The sequence below is a fragment of the Protomyctophum bolini genome (genome assembly GCF_963924005.1).
Source record: "Protomyctophum bolini genome assembly, chromosome: 17".
Taxonomy (NCBI): Eukaryota; Metazoa; Chordata; class Actinopteri; order Myctophiformes; family Myctophidae; genus Protomyctophum; species Protomyctophum bolini.
The window spans coordinates 15,936,300-15,955,727 of NC_137878.1; the positions used below are offsets into that span (position 1 = coordinate 15,936,300).

Here is a 19,428-nt window from a genome sequence, read left to right on the forward strand (position 1 = left end):
TTTATAAATGATATACTGTATGTATGCTAATACTAAGAAAAAGTAACACTAGAGGTATTGGTTAATATGTTTTAGTCAACATTCAACAAGTATATAATTCAATGGACTCATTCATTTCTTTGTTACAATTTAGCAGTTTATCAGTAAATGCATATTTCATTGTCACAGACAGGCATAATGCGTTTGTCTAATCTAGGGAAGAACCGATTTATATGAATTATCAATATAATTAAAAATAACGTGTCAGATGTGTAACATTATGATCCATTCAAAAGTAAAATATATAGTCACGTGTTCTTTTCAGAATATGTTGAAATGAGTGCGTAACACAGTGGTTCTCAACCTTTGGATTGGGATCCGCAACATGATTTATATTCTTTGGTGAGGGGGTCCCCATATGACAATTGAACTTTTCAAGACAGAAAAAAACTGGTCAAACATTGGCCAAATTGTCAAAAAATATAAAATATCAAATAGCCGATCTACAAGCTCACAACGTTGTTCAAATATGATTATTTTGGGGGATCATGCCTGAAATATTGAGAACCACTGGTGTAAGGACTGCACTGGAATGTTTCATCACTGTTGGATACATTTCTGTTGCTAGGATTGAATTTTTTGTTTCATCTTGAAGGTGTTTGCATGTGTGGGACTGAAGTGTATGAATTATGGATTCATTTGCTCATGATGTTTCAAAGCTGTGTAATCATTGACTTTTATAATACCTCCCTATACCAGTACCACCATGAAAAAAACCACCCCATGTATGCTAGTAGGGTTCAATGGAATTTGCTATTTATATACTCTAATAAGTCTTTTTGGCATCATGCACAGACTACTTTTGTAAACCTTCTTTTTCTGAATGAATAATGCCAATTAAAATAAAATTTTAACACGCCAATAGTCAAAGGATGCTTCTTGTGTTGTTGCTTTTGTTTAGTGTGTTAAAAGCTGCACTATACGGTTACGGTATGTAACCTCTTCTACCATAGATTTGAACCGGTTTCCTGAGTAAGTGCTGACATTTTTTGTTTTACCATTGAGCTAATAGAGAGCTGCCTATACTTGCTTAGGAGATAAATTTAATCTTGACCATTTGTGACATGACCTTTGGCTTTGACACAATCTCTAAATGTCTCAATAGCAGCGCACAAATACAAAATACAACCACTCCAATTGTAAAAGCTACATTGTGGAGGAGCCCCTCCTATGTCCAGCTTTGGGGGTTTGTGTAAACAAACATTGAAGACAAAAGTGATGACATTTGATGATAAGAGCGCCCCTCACTTCACATGGGTGTGATTTTTCAAACATACTCTCTAGTCTACCATACAACAATTTAATTTTCATATTCATAATTCATAAAAGGTTACATAATATCTTTTAAATATACAAAATTTACAATAACAGGTTTTGTCTTTAAATATATTGAATAGATTAGTAAACATGTTACAACTTGTTATGTAGGCTAGGCTTTATTGAAATGCATATGCTTAATTAGTTCCATGAAACTTTAAAGGAAACTCTTATAAAAAGAGATAATTATGTACATGGTGAACTGCAGTAACTAATTACTGTACTTATGGAGTTCTTTTCTATTCCTTTTGCAATGCAAATAACTTTCATTCCACTACATTTAACTTTATTTTGAATTGTTCTACATTTTATTACAGCAATGATACTAGTAAAATAATTAATACATTTTACTTTTGAATACTTCAATACTTTGAATACTGAGTATCTGGTAATACTTTGCATAAGTAGCATAATGTTGCACCTAAATCAGTCATTTGTAACTGAAAGCGGGTTAATATTATATAATAAACTTATGTAACAAAGTTATGAACTAATATGATTGATGTAAATGGGACATGTCACTGCTACTGTGAAGGCGCCCTGGCCACCAGCCAACCTCGGGTGGGACGGGAAGTGACGTCGATTCTCGCGCAAGGAAGGCAACCAGCCGGCGCGCCAATTTTCAAAGGACTTCCTGGGGAGAAAAAAAGCAGCGATAAAGGCTGACAAAAGTGCAGGAGAAAGAGTCGCAAAGTAGCAAATATAAAAGTTCTACGTGCCAGCAGAACCGCGGACTGTATCGATCCCGTTCTCAAAGGACTAACCGCGAAGTCCCGTGCAGTCGCGTTGAGTCACTACTACTCTGTAAGTGGCAGTGTGTGTGTGAGAGAGCTTTTGACTTTCGTTATTGTTATACAAGGAACCAGACAATCCTGTCTGTTTGGCTTGGCAGAGATTCGCCAAAATAAGACTGTTTATTTGTTTGATATTCATGCACGCAGCGATTAGATCCGCAGTCGGGTGTATTTCACCGTGTGCGTGCATTAGTTATTGTTGTAAATTTTAGTTATTTATTTCACATGACAACAAGCCTGCCATCCATTGCTTTGTGCCGTGGTCGCACGAGTTCTGAGGATCGGTTCTGACTTCTGACAAGTGAGGAGTGAGGACTCTCACTTGTCAGAACAGATCCTCAGAACTCCATGCATGAGATCAACATTATGTCAAAGATGTCGAATCGATTTTTATAGTTGCAAATCTATGATACGTAAGTAAAAGTCAGACTCGATCAAATATAGTCTTGATCCAATCCAAGGCTACAGTAAATTATTCATAAGTCTCATTTTGCTTCATAGCTTTTTAGTAGCCAGCTACTGCAGCTGCACATATAGCATCGATATGGCTTTCTTTAGACACAGTTTGACAGCTTAATACTGTATGTCTGTATTATCCTTATTAGCCCAGACACAAATTCCTTATGGAAATAGGGACACACGAAGTCACGTAATATTATGAATGATACGTTGATACTTGTCTTGCACCATCATATGCTGCATTTGTTACATAAGTGTAACATCAATAGTTCAATCAAATGCTTGTTACATCAGGAGGCTCAAGAGCACGAGCTGTCATTAAGGCAGTCAGAAGCACACAGTAAAATCTTGTGTAAATTGGTGATCGATTGATTACCTTATTAACAGTTTGCAAATAGTAAGTGGTAACAACGGTGCTAAAAAGGATAACACAATAAGCCCTAAGGGCTTGTTTCCATTGTGGTCCTGTGTGTAATAATTCATCGAGACATTTAAAGACAATATACAATAAGACATCATCAACACTTGTAGCAATTAAACATAATATGTACAGTAATTGGGGGGGGGGGGGTTCTTGTGTGTAAACCACTAAACATGTAACCAAGTGGACCCTTTGCATGTCCATTTGTACACTCCCAGAGTTTAACACTGAATAAGTTATTGTGCAAGTCAATTGTTTTTAGTTTTTCACGATTTTCTTTTTCTTTTCAGGTCTGACAATCTGAAAGGATTGCCTTATATCTCCGAATCCACTGTGACTGCCCTAGCCTCCTCAGTTAGAAATACTAGAAAGAATATTCGCTTGATCTAATAGTTTCAAATCTCAGCTATACTGATTTAGTGCATCGTAAATAATTGGCACATTAACACATAGGCACTTTGCGTATACACCCCCAAAGCTTATTTCTAAACCCTGTGGGTTACTGCTGACATTCTAGTGGATTTAGAGTGTGTGAGAGAGGGGTTGATAAGACAACCAGCAGCTCATTTCAGTAGTCCTCCTACTTAATTTATGCACTACCTTATATCCTCTGCACTTATTCATTTATTCATATATTCACCAACAGCATAGTAATACGTTATATAATTATACTTATACAAACACTGGTTGCTTCCAGCCAATGTGCCTGCCTGTATGCACTGTGCTCGTGGGTAGCCTTTAAACTAAGTTTGACCCTATACTTAGTTTAAGAGCGTCTGCTAAATTGTAATTATACTAAGCATTATTTTGTTGCACAAAAATCACAATATATATATTGTACACTTACAGGCCTGTAACTGGCAGCCCTTAAGTGCAGGCACTGCAGCGTAGAACTCGGCTGTAACACCTTCTAGCGTCCTCTAACTATGGCGAATAACCGCACATAAATCGCCACCCATCACAGAGAGTGGTGTGGCAGGTGTGTGTGTGGGGTGGGCGGGTTTGTTCTGGCAGCGGCAGGCTGGGGCGGGAAGAGGTGGTCTCCTCCTCTGGACCGGGTTGAGGTACAGGAGGATAAGACAATCCTGATTGGCCAGCCAGGGAGCGGTCATGCTGTCGGGGGCCCAGCCGTGCTTCCAGCTGCTCCGGATCGGCTCGTCGGCGGGGGACTCGGCCCGGGACCTGTACACGTTCCGGCCTGCCCTGAGCCACTCCGTGTTCCGCCTGGGCCGGGCGGCGGAGCTGTGCGACGTGACGCTGGACTCGCCGCTGGTGTCGAGGATCCACGCCGAGCTGCACGCCCACAGGGAAGGGTGTGGAGGGGAGGAGGAGGAAGATGAGGATGGAGGAGGAGGAGGTCGGCTTCAAGAGGAAGATGAGGAGGAGGGGGCCTGGACTGTCCACATCAAAGACAGGAGTAATCACGGTAAGAGTTGTCAAATTCTGTCCAAACCCGACCTTACCTGACGCTTTAAAATGTATGATAATTAGTCTGACCGGGCCGGGCCTCGGGCGGACCAGTTAGGGCTGGGCCTAAATGTTCAGGCCCGTTGAGAACTCTAAATCACGGTGAGAGGATGAGGCACTCACTCGTACACAGAAGTGTCATTTAGACAATAAGGGCTGAATATGGACAAAATCATATGTGTTTTTGATCAAATACCTCTATCGGCAACATTGTATTGTGATAACACTATAATTAGCTCACAACTTGATGGCTATTTTCACTACTTTTGAACATTTGACACATTAAACAGAAAAGTAGGGAGGCACACTTTGGTTCGACATAACATTGGTTCGACATAGCATTGGTCTGACTGGATTAAGGTTGGTGAGGGATGCGTTAAAATGACCGGATTAAGGTTGGTGAGGGGTGCGTTAAGGGTGTGCTACCCGTGGGAGGTTAGGGTTAGGGTGAGGGTTTGAGATAGGTTGTCGTTATCGGACCAATAGTATGTCGGACAAAACGCATGCACCCAGAAAAGTAAACTAAACCGCTCACGCTCACCCATAACACTTGGGCGAGGTGCATGGAACTGAACAATTTCAGGGACAGGGCAACAGCACACACTGACTAATTCAACATTCAACATTTTATTGCAAGCTTTCGGTCATGTGACCTGTCAGACACAAAATATCACACTTTTTAGGCAATATCCGTGGTCATCATATGGGCATACCTAAAAATGGATGTCAAAAAAAAATCTCATTTCTGTGTGATTTTATATCAAATGTCCATAAAAATATTTTTTTAATTACTTCCTGAAAACGAAAACGATAAAAGCCAATATAAATGAAGCTCACCCGTTTAAGTCCAACACTGTCCAACACAGCTGCTACTGATTACAGAAATCCTCCGTGTTTATTCCCATTCAATATACAAATCCAGACAGGGTAGAAATAAGCCACATAACAGTAAACTGGTACAGCTGGCCGACTATCTGACTTGTAAACAAACAATCCATGTGTCCTGCGTATAGCATAGCTACCGTCCCTCGCTCTGATTGGTTCAGAACTTCAGAAACTTCAGAGCGGTATTTCGAGCTGAAACCTCAAAATAAAATGCCCACCATTTCCGTTTCCCTACACCTTTAACACCAAGAATAGACAACTCTCATACTATACCACAGCACAATATCTAATGTCATTATATCACATTCACAATATCAGCTCAGCTCTAATGCACACCCACACACAAACATCCCTGTGATGCCACACAAATACTAATCCCTGTCCCACACACTCCTATGGGTTGACTGACAAACAATTCAAATGCAAATGCCAGTGGAACAGCAGAGACGGTGGTTTACAGATATTAGAGAAAAGGCTTCCTCCTATTTCTTGGCATCCACAAATAGTGTCACCACCTCCTGTAAACAAAGCGCACACACACACACACACACACACACACCTTCTACACACAGTCTATTCTGGCTATGTTTTGACATTAATCCAAATATAAACATCCACAGACAAAGTGGGAATCCGCTTCATAGACGTGGAAAATAACCCACATGCAAGCCACTGACTGACAGCAGTGCTGATGTGAATCACAGGAGTAGAACAGAGCTGTACTAACGCTTACACTCTCCTGTTTGTTGACTGACAGCAGGACAAATATCAGCACTGTTAGGATGTACAGTTTCACAAACAAACTTGACCCTGGCCTGAACACGCAACTCTAACTGTTGGCCAACAAATAAAACCTCAACTCGGTAGACTTTGATGACGAGACACTGACAGTCTCAAGGACTCCCACAAACAACATGTGTTGGAAAGCAAACGTTTACCTACATTAGAGCCAAACCGACATTGGCCGATATATCAGTCGTTATTTAACATTCTTTCTTTTCTGTTTCAATTACAACATCTGTAATTGAAACAGATTATTTGAATTAGATCAATTATGTTTCCTGATTTTAACCACTTTCAACCATATTTTGGGTATAGGCGAAAATGTTTAAAGGTTTTCCAATTGCTGTTCTACAAGCTTGTACCATAATGCAACACATTGTGAGCTTCTATTTTTGTATCTTCTAATGTTTAGGTTTTTCTAAATTGATTAGAATAAATATTGTATCTTTTAACAGAATATCGGTTAAAGCATCAGTAATCTGGAGTCTAGGAGGGCTCTCCAAAATCGCTATCCGATGTGTTTCCGACATACTTTTCAATGTGTTGAATACTCTTATCTCTTATCTGATACTCATACAGCAATGCTGGCATTCTTCTGAAGAGGGCCTAATTCCACCCAAACATAGTTAATGAAATGAATCCTGCAATATAGACTCGCACAAATGCATGATAAGACGCCGGCCACACTCAAAAGAATCATTTCCATGGGCCGGCCGACATTCACATTATGTTCACTCATGCATACATCGAGAAATTAGAGATATTTCGCTCCTTCAATTATTCTAATGTTCTGGTTTTATTCTGCAATGCAAGCTAATAAATGCAAGAGATACAGTGAGCGATCACGGTTCAGTAAGCGAGGACGCAAGGTGTGACCTGATTGGCTGCTGGTTTAATCTGTGGCGGTCAGACACACAGTAACAGTAACTCACACTTTAGTTTTTTTGAATAATTTCACAGCTGGTTTCACATACTTCTCACTTTTGCCTTTAAAATGACCCTTTATGTATTCAACACACATTTTTAAATTTAATATATATTTTATTTTCTTGCCTTTGTCATAATTTTATTTATGGTGTTTGACCTCACAGTCCTTCAGCTCCACGGTTTTCCATCCATCAATAAAAATGACTTGATTTAGAGGTCATGCTCGATTAACTGATCCACCTGGCTCGTCAGGAGTTTGCCCTTTTGGTTTTCACATATTAAAAGTTTTTATTTGTAAACTTTCATAACCTCAGAGATTATGTTAATTCATTTCAGCACACCAGGTGAACGATAAAAAATTTCTTCCATGTTGAGTTTGCACGAAATCTAGTGCCAGCTCGCTGCGTCTGTGTGCCAAGAGCCCACAGAGCACCAGTGTTCGTGATGTGAATCTTGTATAACAATTAAGCTGCATGTTTAAACCATAAGTAGGAAAGAAAACAAAAATGATAATTTCCTATTTAATTTAATTTTTTAATGTGTGTTGCTAGGTACCTGGGTCAACGAGGTCCGCCTCCAACCTGGCATCCAGTGGGAGCTCTCAGATGGCGACACGTTGACCTTTGGTAGCCAATCATCTCCGGGGAGCCCAGAGTTCTATTTCTTATTCCAGAAGGTCAAAGTTCGCCCTCTGGACTTTGACGCCATCACGATTCCCAAGGTGAGGCGTGTGTGCGTGCGTGCGTGCGTGCAAGCGTGCGTACGTGCCCTTATGCAATAGAGAAGTGGTTCCCAAATGTTTCAGCTCAAGAACCACTACAATAGGGCGGTCCTCAAAATGTAAACGCACTATATCTCATAATAAATAATGAAGCAGAATTATAATGGGGTAAACGTCTTTCCTCCAGGCGGGCACCTTCTCCTCTGACCTCCAGAACCGCATCAGAACCAGCCTGGACCGCAAGGTGGCCGCCAGCCTGGACCTGTCCAAGCTGTCCATTAACCGCGCCACCGTCATCCTCAACTCCATCGGCAGCCTGAGCAAGATGCGGGGCAGCGCCTGGACCTTCAAGAGGAGCGACGGACAGGTAGGGTTCTCACCCTTTTTACATAATCGTCTAATTGCATTTATTTGAGGTAATCGCAATTATCTTTGTCAATCGTGTCCATGTTGAAAGTTCATACATAAAAATAGCAAATCTACAAGCTTAAAACGCACGTTGTAAGATTATAGATCGGCTATTTCCGCTATTTATAAAACTGTAAAATAAAGAAATGCCAGTAATTTCATGGTATATCTGCCCTGTGCACTGTTTATTTTACGAAACCTGAAAAGGTAGTAGTAGTAGTAGTAGTAGTAATTTCTATTTGTAATGTTCCAATTTCCAATGCAAAACAATAAAAAAAAACGAATGAATCGTTAATCGCAATTATTTGTGACAATGAATCAACTTCAATGTGTAATGGTGACAGGCAGGAGGAGGCAACACCTCAGACCCAGGCGGCTCCTCTTCGTCTCCCTCCTCCTCCTCTGTCCCTGTGGGCGTTCCCTCCTCCTCCTCCCTGCTGCCGCCCTCCACGTCTCCGCCACCGCCCTCCTTTCCCACCACCGGTTCCACCCCCCCCATCTGCTCCTCCGCCAAGCCGCTCCCGACGGGGGGCAGGAGCCGCAGGAAGTCTGCCCACACGGTGCTCCTGGAGGACGACAGCTCGGACGAGTCCAAGAACCGAAGAGGTACTGTCTGTACTACTGGAATGACAAGAAAATGTCCAAATAAAATTCTCCATAATCGGTGTTTGATCGCAGTCGGCCACCGGCCTACTTGGGAACGATGCAACTTGGGAACCTAATGATATACATTGTCATAGCACCCGTTTTAACTGTCAGCCGGTGTCCCACATGGCGATCTGTGTATGTGCCTGTGTGTGAAGACTGCACACTGAAAAGTGTACTTGGCAATCAATTCGGCCCACTGGCAGAGCCTGATTGGTTGAGCCTCAATTGGCTGAGGCAGAGGCTGGAAATTGCACAGGTTGAAAGGAGTTGGCCTCATTAGGCCCACTGGCAGAGCCTGGCCCAGGTGAAAGGAATTGGCCTCATTAGGCCCACTGGCAGATCCTGACCAGAGCCTTTTGTGGTGGTTCTGGAGAACCGTGAGTCCGACCGACTCCATACCTGGCACTGCACTACCTATGGGGGTGTGGAACGTGTGTGTCGAATGTGAAGTCGGTGGGTCAAACGGTTCTCGAGTTACGTGCATTACAACCGTACACACACGTACCCACGTACGTAGCCCTGGTCCAGTGCTTACAGCGAGTCTCTCTCTGACGCCCTGTGGAAGTCCCTTCCGCAGCCGATTTTCTCACTCCCGTGCGAGTGTTTACAATTCCCAGCAAATAAACAAAACGTAACGACGTAACTACTCACCGAAACAAAGCCTGCTAGACCTTGGTAAATGTCTATTCTCGAAGCTGGGAAGCGTCTCAGGTCCCCAGCTTCTCTCTAAAATGCACTATTTTAATCATTAAATAAAATAAATCCAACCAGATCGGCGCAGGCAAAAGCCGGAAATGCCGTAGTAGAAGAAATGACTCTGCCCGGTAAATTCAGGGTACATTGCGTTATTAAAATGGCACAAAGTGCATTTTAGAGAGAAGCTGGGGACCTAAGATGCTTCGAGAATAGACTTTTACCAAGGTCTAGCAGGCTTGTGTCGGTGAGTAGTTACGTCGTTTTGTTTATTTGCTGGGAATTGTAAACACTCGCACGGGAGTGAGAAAATCGCTAGAGGGCTGCGGAAGGGACTTCCACAGTGCGTCAGAGAGAGAGAGAGACTCGCTGTAAGCACTGGACCAGGGCTACGTACGTACGCAGAGACGTGGCACATTCATAGTAGGTTTTAAAAACTTTTATTATTATTTTTTTTTGTAAATTAATGCCCATCTTCATCATATTACAATATCACACAAAAGTAGCAAAAAGGGCTGATCTACAAGCTCACAACATGTCTATGCGATGGGTTTTGAGGTTGTAGAACTTCCAACTCCCTAAAAAAGAAAGAAAAAATGGTGTCTAGGGGTTTTATAAATATTGAACTAATGAAAAAAGTATTAGCAAGAGATTGTGACTAATAACTACATTGGATCCATTGGAACATACCTCAACACAGGATCTTTTTTCCATTTCCTGAAAAGTAACTATTTTGGACATATAAGGTTTCCAGTCCCCCCCCCGACAACGGTAATATGTTCAAATTTGAAACAGATTGTTCAAATTTGAAACATATTGGGACTCGGGAGAGATATGAAAAATACATTCATTAAAAACAAGTCAAAACTTCCGGGAAAATAACCCATTCATATTTCGCAAGCACTGACCTAAATCAAATAAATGTCAATTTTGTGCAGCTTTGGGATCAGGAGGAGGAGGAGGAGGGTTGGAGGATGGCAGCCAGAGAGCCAGGGGGAGGAAGAGGAGGCGTCTGTACAAGTCTGAATCAGACAGCTTCAACCCCCCTGCCTCCGCTCTGCCGCTGCAGCCCAGGGGCCACACCGACATGCGCCGGCCGTTCGACCCCAAGCCCTTCCCCGTCGGCACGCGGACTATCGGCAGTTATCACGGCGCCATGACAAACGGCAAACTGACCAGCGACCGCTACCACCACCACCAACACCTCCATCACCATCAGGCTATGTTCAAGCACCCGCAGGGCACGGAGATGCACCACATCAGAGTGGGGCCCAACGGGAGTGTGCCGCTCTTCCGCCAGCAGCAGCAGAGAGCCGCCTACTCCTTGGCGTCTGCGGCGGCCCAAAGAGGAAGGCGGCGGGCAAACAGCACCCCCGTCTGCTCCCCTCTGGTGGTGGGAGGCGAGAACTACACATTGGCCTCCCCGTCTGTGAGGATTTGCACGGAAGAGCGAGGGAGGGTGCCGTTCAAGAGGTTTCACCACCTGCCCACAGGGTAATTTGACACACCATGGCACTGAAACATTAACCACTTAAGCATATATACACTTTTGGTTTTTTTGTGGCTTTCGCCTTTATTTTATGGGATGACATGCCAAGGTGCCTGGACCGCTGAGCCACGGCCCAGGCCGGAGATATAGAATTTTAATCAAATTTTGTATAAAACTAAATGTCCATATTCTCATATGTTTTTTTTTATTCGGTTAATGTCAGGCCTGTCAAGTTCTTCCCTGCCCATCATCTCCAACAAACCATTTCTGTATTTGGTGTGTCTTAACTTTTGCCACAAAATTGGGAGCACACAATTGTCTTTAGTTCAATGTCTTTGCTGTAGCGTTAATCACTGCTAGAACAAAGAGCACTAATTATAAACAGTCGTTGGAAAGGGTACTCACTGCCTTGTGGTTATAGCGTGTCAGGGTATCATTCAATTTGTTTGGGGGGGGGGGGTCAGTGCTTTCTAAAAACAAATTATAAATTATCCTACAAACTAATTATAAGTTAATTATAACAAGGAATGTAATAAGGTAGGGCAGAAGAAAGACTACTGTGGTGGTGTGATGTTTTTTATAGACCGATTCAGAAACGGGTCTCATGGTCGCAGGCAACATATTTCCTGTAGGCGGAGACGACATATCTGCGGTTTCCCCGCACCTCCTTCTACTACAGTGAATGGAAAAGTGACTCAAACGTTACTCTTTTACCTGCTTTTTACTAACACTAACATTACAAAGATGCCCAGAACATCGGGATGAACTGGGTAGTTTATGGCTGCTCCAACATTCCCAAAAAAATAAAACTGAAAATATCTACCGCGGTGGCTGAGACCAGAGCCATATAGTAAATAATGGTTGAGACAAAGCAGTGAAAGGTCCTGAAAGATACATAACGTCAGTCTTACCCAATGCCCAATCTTTCTGTTTTAGGAACACAAGGCTGCTGTACTTTATACCTCATACTAAGCATTCTCTCTCATCCTTCCCTCTCACACACACAGGAAGAGACGGGGGCGTCCCAGGAAGCACCCCCTCCTTCCGCGGCCTTCGCTGCCCTCCCCTTCCTCCTCCTCCTCTTCGTCCACCTCCTCAGCCTCGTCCGAGTCCTCCGGCAGCTCGTCCTCCTCTTCTTCCTCCTCTGACGAGGAGGGTGGGATGGCGGGGGGCGCGGTGGAGCCGTGCGCGGCCCCCCACTGCCGACTGCCCCAGCAGGACACGGTGCAGTGGATCCAGTGCGACGTGTGTGACGCCTGGTACCACATAGACTGCCTCCACATTGACCGCAAGAAGCTCCAAATGGACCCCAATGCAGACTTCCACTGTGGCTGCCACTGACCCGCCCTCGGGACCGCTTGACTTCTCTTGACGAAATGTAGTTTCGTTGGATTTGTTTTCCGTGTACATACATGTTATGATGCGCCCCTTTTGGGGCGCACGCCATGAAATTCAATTAACAAAATCCAAATGTGCCGCTTTGTATAATTGGGGGGGGTAAGCGGTGACACTGAAATTGAAACTGTCTGAGGTTGAGGACGGTTTGCTGACAAATCACTAGGTTGTCACTTCCTCCTTCCTTCAGAATGGTGGCCACACTAGGGACAGATTTCAACAATGACACGGAGGACAACTGTCCCAAAGGGGGTTTGGGTGTACTGTATATAAATCCTATAATGTAATTCACAACATTGGGGCATTGATGAAAGGCTTGCCCTTATGACTCTCAAAGGGGTGTGCCAATGTTTAGCGTGGCAAAATGTTCCAGGACGAATATTTTACAAACATTTCTCTTTCCTTGCCTCTACAGAGACGGTAGCCCCTCTCGGAACCCTCCATAAAGCTTTTCTGAAATTTGGATATCACTTTATGTAGGGTCCCTGTACGTATCTATATTTTCGTGTGGGAATGTTGGAACGCGGACATGAACATCCTCGGTAACATCGTATCTGCAGCGTTTGACGTCTTCCTTTAGTTTGCGTTATTCAGAATTTGTGAACTATAAGTACCTATACATACCGCTGCGAATATCTCCTGTGTCGCGGAAGCCGTTAAGTATTTTTAATCCATGTTTGATTAAAAATGTCGCTTTATTCTTCTTGTTTATTTACCGTTTATTGTACCGCCTCCCAATGTGCTGTTGGCTTGTGCCGGCTACGTCCCTGCCTCTGATCTGCTCCGTCATAGCTATAGCGCCACTAGCTAGCCAGATAGGCGGTACAATGAGGTGTCAATAAACAAGGTAGGAAGAGAAGAATCAAAGTGACATTTTTAATCAAACATAGATTAAAAATACGGCTTCCGCGACACAGGAGATATTCGCAGCGGTATGTATAGGTACTTATAGTTCACACATTCAGTGCGCAGATTGACTAATGCGAACGTGTTTACGTTTATTTATGTGTGTGTACCTGGTGGCAGGGTGGAGGTGGCATAGGACCCCATGGAACTGGGTCTACAAAATGTCAGAAACTTCAGTACCATTGGGTTCTGCTTGTAGGGCTACAGAGACGGATGAATTGAAATGCTGTGGAATTTTTCAGAACAAATTTCCACCAGGCAATTACCCTATTTTCACACAGGCTATAGCTCTCTAGGGGCTGGGCATGATTGGTACGATCAAGGCAGGAAACAAACTAAATCTGCCAGGATTCACCACCATGTCCACCGTTTTACTAGCCACAAATTGTAACAACATATATCCTGGAGGATGGTGGTCGCTCTACCCCATTGTTGAGGATAATAAAATAGACCAACATGCTCAAGACCCGTCTCCCCCACTGTGACTGCCACTGACGGAGGCGGGCACTTTCAGAACAATAAAAATCGAATGAAATGTTTAAGTGCAGATCTCCTCTGCAGGCTCTGTGCTGCTGGGTGGCATTGGAGGCAATTAAGTTCAGACTCTGAAATGTTTTTTTCCTTCCCCCAACCGCACTATTGCAGACTAGCGAGGAGCCGCTGAGAGAATGATGAAATGTTTCAAGGTGCTTCCTCAGTGGTGTCTGCTGACTGCAATGTTTTTTCTGGGGTTTTTCTGTAGACCAAGATGATGTGTTCCTTAATAAGACCTGGACTTTCAGGATTTTCTATATTTTCTTTCATTATTTGAGTGGGGTGGCGGTGACCTAAGACAATGTTATGAAATGTTGATGTAATTGTACCAATTTGAGCATTCACTCAAGTGCCATAATTTGTATCTGGGAAGATTTTGAGGTGTATGACTCTTAAAGCCTGATTTATACGTGGTTGTGCACTGTATCATGCACCAGAAATTGCAGATCTACAAGCTCACAACGCTTCACGCTGCATCAAGCATGCAGATCGGCTAGTTTCAGTGAACGACACCAGCACACAACCAAGCATAAATCACCTTTTATTTACCCAAGCAGCTCCATCTCTCTCACCCTACTGACATTATGCTGTAATGGCCCGGATGCAAAGGGTGCGATGCTTGTGAGCTGTGCTTAGGTGGCCTTGACTTGGGTGATCTGTTCTGCTGGTCAATTGGAATAGTTATACACATGTGGTCCTCGTCTTCTATCAAACTATGCTCCAAGCTTTTAACTTAATGACAAAATGACACCATTTCCAACACAGCTGCACAATATTAACATTTATTTTTTGTAAAAAAAGAGAAAAGAAAAACGGCTGTTGTGCTTAGTGAATCCAATACATAAGAAACCATAGAACCTGCCATGTGGTCCATAGTCCTAATGCATTTTAACATTTTGTATTTAGAACATAAGCTAACACCTGTGCTGAATCAAGTACACTGTGCTGCCCAGCTGGGGCTGCAGCACGGCCATCTATTTTTGCATTCTAAAAACCTTTTCATTGGCAGAGGTTGGTTCTGTCCTTTGTGCTGCACTTCACGTTACCACCATTATCACTGACACATTTTTACTAGGCTTAAAGCTTTCCTGCGTAATTGCTGAAATGTTTTACCATTGAACTCAATCTTGACTGTCGGATCCTGTCTCAGAAGAGCAGGGAGACAAAATGCAACACCCCAATTGTATAACTTATATTGTATTAATATACTCTACAGATTAGACAACATTTTTCTTTTTATTCGTTAACTAAAAAAGGTTCTAGTGCTGCTGCTTTAAGGGACAGCATAGTGGTAGTCAGCGATGTTTGGTTGTATTAATGATAAAGATTCTCCAATACTCTTTCATTGAGGCTTGGAGACAATTAAACATATCTACTACTGTGGCACACATGAACATGTAGATGTGTTATTGATGCTTGTTGATTTTGAAGAGTTTACTTCAATATCAGATTATCAGCAAATTCAGGTGTGGTGTAGAGTGTTCATTTAACTCATTTTTACTGTGTAGACACTTCTTTCCAAAACTAAATGTGTTATTCTAAACTATTTTGTTTATATCAATGTCCATTCCCACTTTAGGACGAACAGCTGTTTGAGTTTGCATTTTTTGTGTTTGAGTTGAATATGCATTGATTGACCCCAATTCAACTCTGTGTAGTCTATGCACATAGTCCAAGATGGAATCCATTGAGCACACAGTTGCAGCAGAAACAAATTAACCGCCCCACTTTTGAATGAGTGGGGGATAAACATTCCCACTAGTAATCAAATATGAATTGTATAGACGACTTACAGTATAGCATAATGGCATACAGTACAGTAATGCAAGATGAATCTTTTACCACGCACACAAATACGGTAACAAAAAATGCTTTGAGCTTTGAAGTTTCCCTATGTTCTTAATGTTCAGTTGGAGTTTGGGTTTTTCTTCATCTGAATGGATAAGAAAAGAGGAATCATTGTGATATTTGAAAAAATGTTATCATCCAGTAATATGTTTTTACTTTTGTTTGTTCTGCTAGTTGTTCTGCTAGCTAGAATGAACATGTTTATTTTTGATGACTTTGTCTGTAGGGTATGTAGCCAACCTTTGTCTTCCATAATGCATCATCACACCAGAGTTATTTACAATACACTGTATTCCGGGGACTAATTTGTTGTCAGTGTGTGTTCTTAGTGGCACGTCTTTGAGTGTTGTGCCGATCACAAACAAACACAGTAAAATCTGAGTGTTAATTTAAATCAGAGTGTACAAATGAAACACAATAGACACATTTGTGTACATTTGTAAACTATTGAGTTACAAATGGATAAATTAAACTCAGGATGTGAAAATTGAAAATGACACTGAGGCAGGTGAATGAGGGGAAAGTGCTCATTCCATTTTCAAAACACTGTTCAAGTAGCTTTTTTTTCCGGACAATGTCTGTATTCATTAGTGTCATCCATGATTATACATACTGTATGAGTTTTGCTCAAGTGGACCTTTTGGTCAATGTAGGGTTCTGTTTACACACTGTATTCATATTTAATAACTATACATAAATAAGCAAAAGTTCCAGGTTATATGGGAGTGGTTCTCCAGTCCTGAGAAGTCTAGACCAGTGATACTCAACCTCAGGCCCGCGGGCCACATCAGGCCCGCGGGACCATTATGACTGGCCCACCAATGAAAATCTAAAAAAAAGAAGAAAAATAAATCTGGAAAATGAAATAAAAATAAATAAATCTGAATGAAGTTATCTTTAAAGGTGATATAGGCAAGTTTCCAGTGTTTGTACACAGAATTGATCGAGTGTTTCCAAACAAATTAAAATCTAGCTCCACCCCCCTCCCCCCGTCATTCTATTGGCTGAGCCAGGTCACTTCAGGCTATGGGGTTGTTGTTGCTGCTGGGAGGGACGCTATGGATATTGCGCTCGTATGGCTAAATATGACATTAAAAAATTATGAATTTCTATCGATATCATAGTTACAACAATGACATTGAGTTGACATGTTTTTTTAAGGGTAACTGTAGCGTAATCACAATATCACAAGACTGACACGACGAGTCCCGCAAATGAGGAAGTAGGAAGTAGTGGAGCAGACTCACTGGCTCTCAATTCAATTATCTTTCATTTGTAATCGTGCATATAAAACATATTGCCCCTCAAATGCCCCAGCCACTACAGCATCGTTCATGTGAACTACTTTGTCCACGGTTATTCATCGCTATGATGATCAGCGACGGCTTGTCACCGTTGGCGAGCACGGGTTGAATGCAAGCTTCAAGCCGGCCGGACCACCAAACCATGCGCTATACATAGCGATTCTCATAATTTCAACAGGCTTACATATTACATCATAAACATACTATTTCACATGAACAATGGTGAAACTAAGATATGGGGATAATATTATACTTGCAAATTGCAAGTATAATATTATCCCCATATCTTAGTTTCACCAATGCGATTTCATTGCAAGTTGCAATGAAATCGCATTGCGTTTTCATTATAATACTGCTGGGTCGAACACTCGGAACACACAGTCACAGCCTCGCGCTGCAATTGGCTAAGACTCCGCGTCACCCCCCACACAGACCCTCCTCCCAACACGACGCTTCCGTCCCGCGACATAAACAACAGTGGATATAAACAGATACAAACACATAGAGGGAGACAAAGGGAGAGTGTATGTCTACAGGGCAGCAGCTCAGCATCAAAATATAGGGGAAGATAGAGGGAATAAGGCCACAAATATAGATAGATAAATATGTTGATTTTTGGCTGAAAACTTGCCTATATCACCTTTAATTACATTATTATAAGTAATACTATTAGAGTTGTACTATTACTCGAACGAAAATAAAAGCTTGGGGGGGGGGGGGGGGGGGGGAGATGCAATGCAAATGAAAGACATCTACTGTGTATCCCTATTCCCTGACATAATTTTATAGCTAAACGGACAGAATTCTATTTTATTTGAATGATGAAACCCAGCTGCCATTAATAGTTGGAAATGGAAATGGAAATTGCGGAAATGGTGGAAATGGAAATTGTGGAAATTGCGGAAATGGTGGAAATGGAAATTGCGGACATTGCGGAAATTGCGGAAATGGTAATTGCGGAAATTGCTCTTCAGTTATAGCTATCTATTTTCAGGTAGATTGTTTTATTTTACTCAGTCAGCCATATCACTACTCATTTTTTTTCATGAAAAAGGTCATAGCTGGGTAATCTATTTTCAGGCAAATTGTGTTTATTGTATTTTATTTTACTCAGCCATAACAATTTATTTTCTGTTAACCAACTTACTGGCTGGCAGGCAGGCAGACAGCTACTCATAGACAGGCAGACAGACAGACAGACAGCTACTCATGGAGAATTGGACAGGCAGGCAGTCAGACAGCTACTCATAGACAGGCAGACAGACAGCTACTCATGGAGAATTGGACAGGCAGGCAGACAGCTACTCATGGACAATTGGACAGGCAGGAAGGCAGACAGCTACTCATAGACAGACAGACAGCTACTCATGGACAATTGGACAGGCAGGAAGGCAGACAGCTACTCATAGACAATTGGGCAGGCAGGCAGACAGCTACTCATGGACAATTGGACAGGCAAGTATCATTGACAATAAGCAGGTAACATCCAGGGAGAGCTGCTAGGGGTCCCTTGTTGGAAGAGTTTATAGCCTAATAGAGTTTCTCAAGTTCTGGGTTTGGTTTTCTCTCTTTTGTAAGTTTAATCTTCAGTGTTTACTTTGTTTCTCAGGCCTGTTTCCACTGTGAATAACCTGCATCGGGGAGAAATGAATCACCCTAAAAGGTATTGCTGGATTCTGTCACTTTTTGGAGCCTTGGCCACTCGGCCAACTTTACAGGCCTGCCCCAAAGTTATTAGTGCAGCCAGTGAAAACTAGAGTTCTCAACAGGCCCACCTGTCCATTATTTATTTATCTTGAGTGTACAGGGTTATCAAACACTGTACCATATATGGAGCTGACCTGTTCTGACATTTCATGTTGATCTGACCTCATCAAACCCTCTACACTCAAGACATGCTCCTTATATGGCCAGTACAGAATTAATTCCATGTTGATCTGACCCCCCATGCCAAAGCACCAGCGCTCGCCTATAGCAGTCTGCCATCAACAAGGCGGATAAGTGAGCGCGCACTCGCCGCCAGATGAGCTCTAGCAAGGCCTCACCAGTTGAATGTTATTTATTTTCACAGTTTCCCCCATTTTCTCTTGAGTTTAATCGTTGCCAATGGCAGCGGCTGCAGTTGCCAATTCTGTGTGTAATGTGTATTGTGTGCTGCAGTCACTGCCAACTGTCTTCGGAGGTGTAGACTAGTGGTGCACAAACTGTGGGTTGTGGACTAAACGTTGGTCATTGGAGATATCTGTTGGCTCATGGAATCATGTACAGCAACATTAGAATGTACGACCCATTGTTTTTGTTTAGTCAGGGAGCTTATATTGTATTTTATTTGTGGTGTAGTTTAGGCTTGATTTTCCTTTCCAGGTAGGGTTGGGGTTTTGTTGTTTTGG

The 19,428-nt window shown here is 42.5% G+C and overlaps 1 protein-coding gene across 1 annotated transcript; it reads left to right on the forward strand.

Moving 5' to 3' along the window:
• Positions 1–4,140: 4,140 nt before the first annotated feature.
• tcf19l (transcription factor 19 (SC1), like) lies at positions 4,141–12,905 on the forward strand (the record flags this gene model as incomplete). The annotated part of the gene is made up of 6 exons (XM_080786960.1): positions 4,141–4,456; positions 7,644–7,813; positions 8,001–8,180; positions 8,566–8,827; positions 10,501–11,056; positions 12,059–12,905. The coding sequence occupies 6 exons, from the start codon at positions 4,141–4,143 to the stop codon at positions 12,390–12,392; spliced, it is 1,818 nt and encodes a 605-aa protein (XP_080643086.1). The 3' UTR covers positions 12,393–12,905.
• Positions 12,906–19,428: the final 6,523 nt, after the last annotated feature.